The sequence below is a fragment of the Barbus barbus genome (assembly GCF_936440315.1).
Source record: "Barbus barbus genome assembly, chromosome: 12".
Classification (NCBI taxonomy): Eukaryota; Metazoa; Chordata; class Actinopteri; order Cypriniformes; family Cyprinidae; genus Barbus; species Barbus barbus.
In genome coordinates this window covers 17,395,591-17,409,940 of record NC_136740.1, presented here as the reverse complement: position 1 = coordinate 17,409,940, position 14,350 = coordinate 17,395,591, and the positions used below count along the sequence as shown (strand labels likewise).

At 33.4% G+C, this 14,350-nt stretch overlaps 1 protein-coding gene across 1 annotated transcript; it reads left to right on the top strand.

Moving 5' to 3' along the window:
- Positions 1-9,076: 9,076 nt before the first annotated feature.
- LOC306878467 (protein lifeguard 1-like) lies at positions 9,077-14,153 on the top strand. Its single transcript, XM_079430857.1, has 10 exons — positions 9,077-9,130; positions 9,412-9,710; positions 9,976-10,054; positions 12,504-12,557; positions 12,655-12,745; positions 12,827-12,864; positions 12,982-13,069; positions 13,151-13,240; positions 13,322-13,369; positions 13,564-14,153. Exons 2-10 carry the CDS (start codon positions 9,431-9,433, stop codon positions 13,711-13,713), a joined length of 918 nt encoding a protein of 305 aa, XP_079286983.1. The 5' UTR covers positions 9,077-9,130; positions 9,412-9,430; the 3' UTR covers positions 13,714-14,153.
- Positions 14,154-14,350: the final 197 nt, after the last annotated feature.

Sequence of the window (14,350 nt, the reverse complement as noted above, 5' to 3'; positions counted from 1 at the left end):
AGTTTGTGGCACCCCGCCAAATGCTGAAAATATTAAAACTGTAAAGATTAAAATACACTCAAAAGCCAGGAATAGAGTAACATATGACACAGTAAAATTGCAAGACGCTTGACGCAGTGGGCATGAACGCTGCTGCTGCAGAAGCTTATGAATTATTCATTAATCAGGACCGATCCGCCAGTGTTTGGATATATTTACATACAAATAAGCAGCTAATGAATTATTAATGGTCATTGTCTTGATCTTTGTTGTTTGTTGTTGATTTTAACTTATGGGCACATGTTGTATTCATGACTAATAAGGTAGCGCACTGCACATTTAGTTGTCAATATATTTAACGCCATCTACAGGACATGCAATGTAATGTTTGATGGATTATTTGTCGGTAGTTCCTGCTGACAGAATGCAAATTCAAGTAGTTAGGCAAATTTCCCTTTGAAATAAATATATGCAATAAAATATGAAAATTAATTAAATCTGTTCATGTTTTAGTATTTGTTTATGTTTTTAAAAGTAATTGATTACTCCAAAATGATATTTTTTTTCTCACCTTCCTGTTGTTTCACAGATTTTCTTTCTTATGAAACAGTAAAGGTAGAGTTTAGTGAAAGGTGAAAGATGAGCAGGAGCTGTCCAGCTCAAAAAAAAAAAAGCATTACTATGCACTATATTCCAAATCATCTGAATCCATGCAACAGCTTTGTGTGAGGAATAGGCCCAGATTCAGGCCCGGCTCCAAATACAAAATGAAGGGTGGGCCAAGTGATATTCCAGGTGGGCCAGGGTTATGAGTTGGGGGGGTATTGGCCTAGGTGACAAAACTAGCCCAATAGCCAGTGAAAAGCAGCACAAAGTAGTCCCAAATATCAAAACTCATTTCCATACCTAAAATACATATTTTACAGTCACTGTTATGCTGTTATGCTTCATAAACACTCAAAGGCTTCCTACCAGTGGCCCTCCTTCACAAAACTTAACATACAGAATATTTTTACGGTAGAATGAAAAATATTTCAATACAAGCATTGCAGTGAAATTTAATTTAGGCATATATTCAATATTTCAAGCCTTTAACCCAGGGGGGGAAAATCAACCCACGGCAGCAGTTTAAAAGTAGCCCAATTCAGTAGGAGAAAAAAAAAACTTGGACTTGACAACCCTGCATCCAACACAAGTCTTGTTGCAGTCCGATTTGACTGATCACGGGTGGAGAGTAAGGAGCAGTGGTGTAGTGGTGCCTGGAGAAGTGGGTATAGGCTACTCTTTTTATGCCCCTTTTTTTTAAAGTGAAAGGATGAACACCTTATATTATAAACAGTGACATTTAAGACTTGCATTTAATTCACCCCAATATGGGCCATTTGCACATTTTCACTTAACTTCTGCTACTTCACAGAGTAAGGATAATTATGAAATTAATATTAGCCACAACAGAGGTGCAAATTTAGCAATAATTCAAATTTTAAAAAGTTAAATAGACTGCAGCAATTAACATTTTGTCAGAACATCTAGTAAATTAGAAGCTATTTGTTTAGTTGTCTATTCAGAATTGTAGGAGAATATGATCTCTATTTGAAAATAAAAAATAAAAAAAAGTTATCAATTTACCCAGAATTGTGCATAATCCTATGTTTGACTGACTGTTTCTCCCATGGCAGTGATGGGCAAATGTAACCCCCCCACTCCCCATACCTTTTACAATTTATATATAGTGCAAAAAAATCCATTATAAAACACTCGTGCTATTAAGCCAAATACAAGCTGAAATGACTCTCCGCAGTCTCTGATGAAATCAGTCAGGTTTTCTCTGTATTAGAGTTTTAAATTTACTGTTTGAACGCGTTCGTTTACTGTCCGGCACATTTCGAGCACTGGTTCTGTTATTAAAGAGTGCTCACTAGTTGTAGTTGAAGAGGCGCAGCATCTCTGTCACTCTCGGGACAAAGCCGGCGTGGCCTGACCGCATCACTGTCTTTACTGGGTGTTTTTAGGGAATATTTGCATTTATTCACAGACGATTTGATTAGCAACTCATGTGGTGGACTGTCATGATTTTGGCTAATGCGAGACACTACTGAATGCCATCAGAGGGTATTTAGAAGTAGGTATCCTCCCAGACAGCAAGCAGTGTTGGCCCAGATCCGGCCCAAATCTGGCCCGCATGGATTTCACATGGCCATCTGGGCCAATACTATGCTGCTGTCTGGGCTGAATATACCATGCACTACACCACTGAGACTGAAAAGACCATGAATCAACAGATTCTTAGCTCATTGACAATAGTGAAGTGACATACTGCCAAGTATGGTGACCCATACTCGGAATTCGTGCTCTGCATTTAACCCATCCAACGTGCACACACACAGCAGTGAACACACACACACACTGTGAACATACACCCAGAGCAGTGGGCAGCCGTTTTTATGCTGCGGCGCCCGGGGAGCAGTTGGGGGTTCGGTGCCTTGCTCAAGGGCACCTCAGTCATGGCATTGAGGGTGGAGAGAGCGCTGGACATTAACTCCCCCCACCTACAATCCCTGCCGGCCCGAGACTCGAACCCGCAACCTTTGGATTACGAGTCCGACTCTCTAACCATTAGGCCACGACTTCCCCAAATATCAAATATCTGATCTTGTAAGATGTTTTCCCTTTACACAGAGCACTGTAGGCGCGTGATCGCCAAATCGAAAGTGAAAGGCACAGGCGCTCATTCAAAAGGATTTCAATTCCGCGCATATTGATGCGCGAAAATACAGTATTAGCACGTATGTGGGTGTGGGCGGTAAGAAAACGAAAAAATAGATGAACCTCAATTGAATATCCCAACAATTTTGTGATTGGCTGTTACGTGTGGGGCCAGGATGGGCCAAGCTTCTGAGAGCCGGCGCCAGGTCACCTCCATCGAGGGGGCATTTAAATCTCTAGTGGGGGCACAAATCACGCTGTCGCAATGTCTCTTACTTAGGGAAGTCGTGGCCTAATGGTTAGAGAGTCGGACTCGTAATCCAAAGGTTCGGGCCGACAGGGATTGTCGGTGGGGACGCTCTCTCCACCCTCAATACCATGACTGAGGTGCCCTTGAGCAAGGCACCAAACCCCGGGCGCTGCAGCATAAATGGCTGTGTGTGCACGTTGGATGGGTTAAATGCAGAGCACGAATTCCGAGTATGGGTCACAATACTTGGCACTATGTCACTTCACTTCACTTAATAATGACTCCCGTAATAATGAGATACTTTCTCATAATAATGACTTATGTTCTCGTAATAATGATAAACTTTCTCATAATAATGACTTATTTCTCGTAATAATGAGAAACTTTCCCATAATAATGACTTATTTTCTCGTAATAATGAGAAACTTTCTCATATAATGACTTATTTCTCGTAATAATGACTTAGTTTCTCGTAATAATGAGAAACTTTCTCGAAATAATGACTTAGTTTCTCGTAATAATGACTTAGTTTCTCGTAATAATGACTTAGTTTCTCGTAATAATGAGAAACTTTCTCGTAATAATGAGAAACTTTCTCATAATAATGACTTACTTTCTCGTAATAATGAGAAACTTTCTCATAATAATGACTTAGTTTCTCGTAATAATGAGAAACTTTCTCATAATAATGACTTAGTTTCTCGTATTAATGAGATACTTTCTCGTAATAATGACTTAGTTTCTCGTAATAATGAGAAACTTTCTCGTAATAATGAGAAACTTTCTCATAATAATGACTTACTTTCTCGCAATAATGAGAAACTTTCTCATAATAATGACTTAGTTTCTCGTAATAATGAGAAACTTTCTCATAATAATGACTTAGTTTCTCGTAATAATGAGAAACTTTCTCGTAATAATGAGAAACTTTCTCGTAATAATGACTTATTTTCTCGTAATAATGAGAAACTTTCTCGTAATAATGACTTAGTTTCTCGTAATAATGAGAAACTTTGTCATAATAATGACTTAGTTTCTCGTAATAATGAGATACTTTCTCATAATAATGACTTAGTTTCTCGTAATAATGAGAAACTTTCTCATAATAATGACTTTTCTCGTAATAATGAGAAACTTTCTCATAATAATGACTTTTCTCGTAATAATGAGAAACTTTCTCGTAATAATGACTTAGTTTCTCGTAATAATGAGAAACTTTCTCATAATAATGACTTTTCTCGTAATAATGTGAAAGCGTCTCGTAATAATGACTTAGTTTCTCGTAATAATGAGAAACTTTCTCATAATAATGACTTTTCTCGTAATAATGAGAAACTTTCTCATAATAATGACTTATTTTCTCGTAATAATGAGAAACTTTCTCATAATAATGACTTAGTTTCTCGTAATAATGACTTAGTTTCTCGTAATAATGAGAAACTTTCTCATAATAATGACTTTTCTCGTAATAATGAGAAACTTTCTCATAATAATGACTTATTTTCTCGTAATAATGAGAAACTTTCTCATAATAATGACTTTTCTCGTAATAATGAGAAACTTTCTCGTAATAATGACTTAGTTTCTCGTAATAATGAGATACTTTCTCGTAATAATGACTTATTTTCTCGTAATAATGAGAAACTTTCTCATAATAATGACTTAGTTTCTCGTAATAATGACTTATTTTCTCGTAATAATGAGAAACTTTCTCATAATAATGACTTATTTTCTCGTAATAATGAGAAACTTTCTCATAATAATGACTTAGTTTCTCGTAATAATGACTTATTTTCTCGTAATAATGAGAAACTTTCTCGTAATAATGACTTATTTTCTCGTAATAATGAGAAACTTTCTCATAATAATGACTTAGTTTCTCGTAATAATGACTTATTTTCTCGTAATAATGAGAAACTTTCTCATAATAATGACTTTTCTCGTAATAATGAGAAACTTTCTCGTAATAATGACTTATTTTCTCGTAATAATGAGAAACTTTCTCATAATAATGACTTAGTTTCTCGTAATAATGACTTATTTTCTCGTAATAATGACTTAGTTTCTCGTAATAATGACTTAGTTTCTCGTAATAATGACTTAGTTTCTCGTAATAATGAGAAACTTTCTCGTAATAATGACTTATTTTCTCGTAAAAATAATGAGAAACTTTCTCATAATAATGACTTAGTTTCTCGTAATAATGACTTATTTTCTCGTAATAATGAGAAACTTTCTCGTAATAATGACTTATTTTCTCATAATAATGAGAAACTTTCTCATAATAATGACTTAGTTTCTCGTAATAATGACTTATTTTCTCGTAATAATGAGAAACTTTCTCATAATAATGACTTTTCTCGTAATAATGAGAAACTTTCTCGTAATAATGACTTATTTTCTCGTAATAATGAGAAACTTTCTCATAATAATGACTTAGTTTCTCGTAATAATGACTTATTTTCTCGTAATAATGACTTAGTTTCTCGTAATAATGACTTAGTTTCTCGTAATAATGACTTAGTTTCTCGTAATAATGAGAAACTTTCTCGTAATAATGACTTATTTTCTCGTAAAAATAATGAGAAACTTTCTCATAATAATGACTTATTTTCTCGTAATAATGAGAAACTTTCTCATAATAATGACTTTTCTCGTAATAATGAGAAACTTTCTCATAATAATGACTTAGTTTCTCGTAATAATGACTTAGTTTCTCGTAATAATGAGAAACTTTCTCGTAATAATGACTTATTTTCTCGTAATAATGACTTATTTTCTCGTAATAATGAGATACTTTCTCGTAATAATGACTTATTTTCTCGTAATAATGAGAAACTTTCTCATAATAATGACTTTTCTCGTAATAATGAGAAACTTTCTCATAATAATGACTTAGTTTCTCGTAATAATGAGAAACTTTCTCGTAATAATGACTTAGTTTCTCGTAATAATGAGATACTTTCTCGTAATAATGAGATACTTTCTCGTAATAATGACTTATTTTCTCGTAATAATGAGAAACTTTCTCATAATAATGACTTTTCTCGTAATAATGAGAAACTTTCTCATAATAATGACTTAGTTTCTCGTAATAATGACTTAGTTTCTCGTAATAATGAGAAACTTTCTCATAATAATGACTTTTCTCGTAATAATGAGAAACTTTCTCATAATAATGACTTAGTTTCTCGTAATAATGACTTATTTTCTCGTAATAATGAGAAACTTTCTCATAATAATGACTTTTCTCGTAATAATGAGAAACTTTCTCGTAATAATGACTTAGTTTCTCGTAATAATAAGAAACTTTCTCGTAATAATGACTTATTTTCTCGTAATAATGAGAAACTTTCTAATAATAATGACTTAGTTTCTCGTAATAATGACTTATTTTCTCGTAATAATGAGAAACTTTCTCATAATAATGACTTTTCTCGTAATAATCAGAAACTTTCTTGTAATAATGACTTAGTTTCTCGTAATAATGAGAAACTTTCTCGTAATAATGACTTAGTTTCTCGTAATAATGAGAAACTTTCTTGTAATAATGACTTATTTTCTCGTAATAATGAGAAACTTTCTCATAATAATGACTTAGTTTCTCGTAATAATGACTTATTTTCTCGTAATAATGAGAAACTTTCTCATAATAATGACTTTTCTCGTAATAATGAGAAACTTTCTCGTAATAATGACTTATTTTCTCGTAATAATGAGAAACTTTCTCGTAATAATGACTTAGTTTCTCGTAATAATGACTTATTTTCTCGTAATAATGAGAAACTTTCTCATAATAATGACTTTTCTCGTAATAATGAGAAACTTTCTCATAATAATGACTTAGTTTCTCGTAATAATGACTTATTTTCTCGTAATAATGAGAAACTTTCTCATAATAATGACTTTTCTCGTAATAATGAGAAACTTTCTCGTAATAATGACTTATTTTCTCGTAATAATGAGAAACTTTCTCATAATAATGACTTATTTTCTCGTAATAATGAGAAACTTTCTCATAATAATGACTTTTCTCGTAATAATGAGAAACTTTCTCGTAATAATGACTTATTTTCTCGTAATAATGAGAAACTTTCTCATAATAATGACTTTTCTCGTAATAATGAGAAACTTTCTCGTAATAATGACTTATTTTCTCGTAATAATGAGAAACTTTCTCGTAATAATGACTTATTTTCTCGTAATAATGAGAAACTTTCTCATATAATGACTTATTTCTCGTAATAATTAGTTATTTTCTCGTTATAATGAGAAAGTTTCTCATAATAATGACTTAGTTTCTCGTAATAATGACTTAGTTTCTCGTAATAATGAGAAACTTTCTCGTAATAATGACTTATTTTCTCGTAATAATGAGAAACTTTCTCATAATAATGACTTTTCTCGTAATAATGAGAAACTTTCTCATAATAATGACTTAGTTTCTCGTAATAATGACTTAGTTTCTCGTAATAATGAGAAACTTTCTCGTAATAATGACTTATTTTCTCGTAATAATGAGATACTTTCTCGTAATAATGACTTATTTTCTCGTAATAATGAGAAACTTTCTCATAATAATGACTTTTCTCGTAATAATGAGAAACTTTCTCATAATAATGACTTAGTTTCTCGTAATAATGACTTAGTTTCTCGTAATAATGAGAAACTTTCTCATAATAATGACTTTTCTCGTAATAATGAGAAACTTTCTCATAATAATGACTTAGTTTCTCGTAATAATGACTTATTTTCTCGTAATAATGAGAAACTTTCTCATAATAATGACTCCCGTAATAATGAGAAACTTTCTCATAATAATGACTTATTTTCTCGTAATAATGAGAAACTTTCTCATAATAATGACTTTTCTCGTAATAATGAGAAACTTTCTCGTAATAATGACTTAGTTTCTCGTAATAATAAGAAACTTTCTCGTAATAATGACTTATTTTCTCGTAATAATGAGAAACTTTCTAATAATAATGACTTAGTTTCTCGTAATAATTACTTATTTTCTCGTAATAATGAGAAACTTTCTCATAATAATGACTTTTCTCGTAATAATCAGAAACTTTCTTGTAATAATGACTTAGTTTCTCGTAATAATGAGAAACTTTCTCGTAATAATGAGAAACTTTCTCGTAATAATGACTTAGTTTCTCGTAATAATGAGAAACTTTCTTGTAATAATGACTTATTTTCTCGTAATAATGAGAAACTTTCTCATAATAATGACTTAGTTTCTCGTAATAATGACTTATTTTCTCGTAATAATGAGAAACTTTCTCGTAATAATGACTTATTTTCTCGTAATAATGAGAAACTTTCTCGTAATAATGACTTAGTTTCTCGTAATAATGACTTATTTTCTCGTAATAATGAGAAACTTTCTCATAATAATGACTTTTCTCGTAATAATGAGAAACTTTCTCATAATAATGACTTAGTTTCTCGTAATAATGACTTATTTTCTCGTAATAATGAGAAACTTTCTCATAATAATGACTTATTTTCTCGTAATAATGAGAAACTTTCTCATAATAATGACTTTTCTCGTAATAATGAGAAACTTTCTCGTAATAATGACTTATTTTCTCGTAATAATGAGAAACTTTCTCATAATAATGACTTTTCTCGTAATAATGAGAAACTTTCTCGTAATAATGACTTATTTTCTCGTAATAATGAGAAACTTTCTCGTAATAATGACTTATTTTCTCGTAATAATGAGAAACTTTCTCATATAATGACTTATTTCTCGTAATAATTAGTTATTTTCTCGTTATAATGAGAAAGTTTCTCATAATAATGACTTATTTTCTCGTAATAATGAGAAACTTTCTCATAATAATGACTTAGTTTCTCGTAATAATGAATTTTCATTTTGGGGTGAACTCTCCTATTAATCACACCACAAAGAGGTTTTCCTCTAATTAAATAAAGCATTGGCTTTTTATTTTCATCAATGATAGAAACAAAAAGCACTCAGTAGAGGTACTTATATTATGTCAGTGTTAATTTCATTGTGAAATGTAAAAGAAAAAAAAATCCCACACGTGAACTTGGTTCTCACGAATGTGTATTGGTTTGATAAGCTATGTAAAGTCCTGTCCCTCTGGAGACAAACTCATTGAGAATAGACTTTGCCCTACACAACTCATAACAGGAAGCAGAGGGGTACTAGACTGAAAGGTATGTGGCGGTTCTAATGGGAGCAAAATGTTACAATATTAAGTAACATTAGTGTATTAGATTAAAATTATAACAATTTATCATAAAGATAATTTGACATTAATTAATTTTACATCTTACATAAATTAATTTTACATCTTAATCATATGTCATTACTTGGCTACTCAAGATAAATATGCTATCATGCTAGTAGTATTTGTCTTTGTGGATTATATTGTAAAACAGTTTAAGAGTTTTTATTTACTCTCAATTTTCTAAATTGTGTCTATACTTTTACTTAGGTTTGTTGAGAGATACAATATGAACAGAGAGCAGCCTCCCCCTCCGTATAATCCCTATTACCCTCCGCATTATTATCCTAATGCAACACAGAGTAACATTGGGCAGCCAACCGCTGGCATGATGCCCCCCGCTGAGCAGCCCACTGCTGGCATGATGCCCCCCGTTGAGCAGCCCACTGCTGGCATGATGCCCCCCGTTGTTGAATATGTCAATATGGGGATTCCAGACAGTGCTCCGCCAGAATACTCTCTGGGATTTGAAGACGAGAACTGCTTTTCAGATGCTACCATAAGAAGAGGTCAGCTGTGCTCTCTTGAATTTAATAATTTGGTTTTGCTATTACAGAAATATCACTTAAACATTTTCACAAATGAAATTTATGTATAGCCTATATTTATGTATATATATTAGGTGTACAATCAAATTTTAATAATAATATTATTTGAATAATAAGAGCCTATGTAGCCTACTTTTAAATAGCTATCAGCTATAAGCAATGTCATGCACATGGGAATGGCCAATGCTAAAAACTTGTTTCTTGTGTTCAAATGTGTTTCATGTAGGTTTCATAAGAAAAGTGTATCTGACACTTATGGTTCAACTTTTAATAACTTTTGGAATCATCTGTGCTTTTCTTTACTGGTGAGTTGACTGGTGTTTATGTGCCACACCTATTTCAAATCATTTCGAAACACAAATCACAGATAATGAAGTGTACTTAAGCGTTACTTAGACTTGTCTTTATGTCAGTTAATATATACTGAACAAAATTATAAAGGCAACACTTTTGTTTTTGCCTCCATTTTTCATGAGCTGAACTCAAAGATCTAAGACTTTTTCTAGGTACACAAAAGGCCTATTTCTCTCAAATATTGTTCACAAATCTATCTAAATCTGTATTAGTGAGCACTTCTCCTTTGCCAAGATAATCCATCCACCTCACAGGTGTGGCATATCAAGATGCTGATTAGACAGTATGATTATTGCACAGGTGTGCCTTAGGCTGGCCACAATAAAAGGCCACTCTAAAATGTGCAGTTTTATCACACAGCACAATGCCACAGATGTCGCAAGTTTTGAGGAAGCATGCAATTGGCATACTGACTGCAAAAATGTCCACCAGAGCTGTTGCCCGTGAATTGAATGTCTCTACCATAAGCCATCTCCAAAGGCATTTCAGGGAATTTGGCAGTGCATCCAACCGGCCTCACAACCGCAGACCTCGTGTAACCACACCAGCCCAGGACCTCCTCCATCCAGCATCTTCACCTCCAAGATCGTCTGAGACCAGCCACCTGGACAGCTGCTGCAACAATCGGTTTGCATAACCAAAGAATTTCTGCAAACTGTCAGAAACCATCTCAGGGAAGCTCATCTGCATGCTCGTTATCCTCATCGGGGTCTCAACCTGACTGCAGTTCGTAGTCGTAACCGACTTGAGTGGGCAAATGCTCACATTCGATGGTGTCTGGCACTTTGGAGAGGTGTTCTCTTCACGGATGAATCCCGGGTTTCACTGTACAGGGCAGATGGCAGACAGCGTGTATGGCGTTGTGTGGGTGAGCGGTTTGCTGATGTCAACGTTGTGGATCGAGTGGCCCATGGTGGCGGTGGGGTTATGGTACGGGCAGGCATATGTTATGGACAACGAACACAGGTGCATTTTATTGATGGCATTTTGAATGCACAGAGATACCGTGACGAGATCCTGAGGCCCATTGTTGTGCTATTCATCCATGACCATCACCTCATGTTGCAGCGTGATAATGAGCGGCCCCATGTTGCAAGCATCTGTACACAATTCCTGGAAGCTGAAAACATCCCAGTTCTTGCATGGCCAGCATACTCACCGGACATGCCACCCATTGAGCATGTTTGGGATGCTCTGGATCGGCGTATACGACAGCGTGTTCCAGTTCCTGCCAATATCCAGCAACTTCGCACAGCCATTGAAGAGGAGTGGACAACCTGATCAACTATGCGAAGGAGATGTGTTGCACTGCGTGTGGAAAATGGTGGTCATACCAGATACTGACTGGTTTTCCGACCCCCCCAATACAGTAAAACTGCACATTTTAGAGTGCCCTTTTATTGTGGCCAGCCTAAGGCACACCTGTGTAATAATCATACTGTCTAATCAGCATCTTGATATGCCACACCTGAGGTGGATGGATTATCTCGGCAAAGGAGAAGTGCCCACTAACACAGATTTAGACAGATTTGTGAACAATATTTGAGAGAAATAGGCCTTTTGTGTACATAGAAAAAGTCTTAGATCTTTGCGTTCAGCTCATGAAAAATGGGGGCAAAAACAAAAGTGTTGCATTTATAATTTTGTCCAGTATATATATGAAGAGTTTATTTGCAAAAACAGTCTAATCAAAATAACCCAACTGCAGTTTGATTGAGATTAATTGGAATGCACAATGAAAAAACATGATTTTTGAAAATTGTTAAAAATGGAGTTATCTGTTTTTGCAAATGAACTCTTCATATATATATATATATATATATATATATATATATATATATATATATAAAAGCTGTACTACCATTTGGGGTAAGATTTTCTTAAGAAATTAATATTTCTATTCAGCATGGATAGGATAAAATTAAACTGATCAAAAGTGGCAGTAAAGACAAAGATTTCAATTTAAAATTGAACTTTTTTAATGAATAAAATATTCGCTAAATAAATTATCACAGTTTTTTCTAAATAAATTAATTCATTAAAATACAGCAATTTTTAATATTGATAATAGTAAGGAATGTTTTTAGAGTATCAAATCAGCATATTAGAATGATATCTGAAGAATCGCGTGACACTGAAGACTGGATTAATGGCTACTGAAAATACACCTTTGCCTTCAGGAATAAATTACATTTTAAAATGTATTTAAATAAAAAAATTTTTAATTAAATTGTGTTAATATTTCACAATACTGTCTTAACTTGTATTTTTTTTTTATCAAATAAAAACATCCTTACGCATAAGAGACTTTTTTGGAAAACATAAAAAATATTATAACCTCAAACTTTAAACAGTAACGTGTATAGCATATTAATTGACATATATGCCCTTTTCCTATAGGGAGACACTCAAGGACTGGGTGAGAGGCACATACTGGTTTACCTACACTATGATGTGAGCACTTCTCCTTTGTTCTGCATGTCTTAATATGCATGTACTGCATCCAGACATATCTTACATTGACTTCATGTGTTTGTTCAAAATTCACTAGGTGTGCAACGTTTGTTCTAATCATTGTGCTCATCTGTTGTGGTGACATACGTCGCAAAGTTCCCTTAAACTTCATCTTCCTAGCGCTATTTGTAAGTAAAACACAGAGCCACTGTAGTATTTAATTGCGGTAAGCATTAAATGTAAATGCTAAGTGTTGTTTTCCTACACAGACAATCACAGAAGGCTTTCTCCTTGGATCAGTGGTAGTGTGAGTAAAAAGCCTCATTTAAATGCATTTCAGTTACTCAAAAACCTGCACTTAAATTATTCAAAAACTTTAGTTTCACAGCCAGTGTTATAGTAAGGAATTGTTATTACTATTCAGGTACTATTCAGCAGAAGCAGTGCTATGGGCAGTGGGTGCAACTGCTCTGGTGTCTCTTGCAATGAGTTTGTTTTCACTGCAGTCGAAAGTAAGTTATAAATTGGCTGTATATACTGTTTTAACAAAAAATTGAGTTATAAAGTAAAAACATACCTATGCTTGTTTTTAGTGGGACTTCACAGCTCTGTCAGGGAGCATATGGGTATTATCCTGGACACTGTTTTCATTTGCATTACTCTGTGCAATTCTGAGATCACAGGTAAATCAACTAATATGTTATCCTCTTATCAAAGATCTTAACTTGTTCATATTAATTCATGCTGATTTTTATGTTTCAAAGTATTTGTACATCCTTTACGCATCACTGGGAACTTTGATCTTCTCTGTGGTAAGAACACTTTCTTAGTCATGTTTTATCATGTATATGCATAATCCTTATCTAGGAGGGCTTCCTGTTATACTGTATTACTTATTAGGTTGGCGCAGTATTAATATGGTCTGTCAAAAATCTTTTATTGTGTGTAATAGGACCCATTTACTGTTCTTATCTTACTGTCTCTCCATTTCTTTTTCCATTCTTAGTACCTGGTGATGGACACGCAGCTCATACTGGGTGGAAAGCACAAATACAGCATCAATCCAGAAGAGTACATCTTTGCTGCTCTGAACTTGTACCTTGATATTATCACAATTTTCTTATTATTGCTTCAATTAATCGGAATTTGTCGTTGATGTGGTCTATGAACATCATGATTGCCGCCCCACTCAACACCTGTCTTATGTAGACTATTAGGGTTTGAGACACATTTTTACTCCATTTTTTAAACATATAGCTTCATTGTGTCTGTAACATATTAGAAGTTAAACTGAATTTTGATTAATGGTATAAAAGCCTATAGGTAAATCATATAAAACAGCTATCAGTAAAATAGCTAACACGCTGAAAAAAAAAAAATGGTGGTGAAACAATTGCTATTCAATTTCACAGATAATTACAAAGAAACAGCAAGTCACAAATTGAATTAAACATTAATTTGAAAGTAGAGCATATTTGTAAAACATACTCAAATAATTTTTTTCAGTGCGGTTTAATAGTAAAATAGCTATTACATTAAGTAAAATTGCTATTAAATAGATATATAGATAAGTAAATAAAAAGACAATGTCATATATATGGGATATGAATATGCAATAAACTTGGGTTTTTGAGACACATTTTTACCTCCATTGTGTCTGTAAGATGTTGTAATAAATGTTCACTGTCATGTCACTGTACTTTAAGTTAAATTTAATAAAGTATCTACTGTCATTCATTTGCTATGATTTTGAATCATTTGAGAACAACCACTAAAAACAACAACAATCCAGA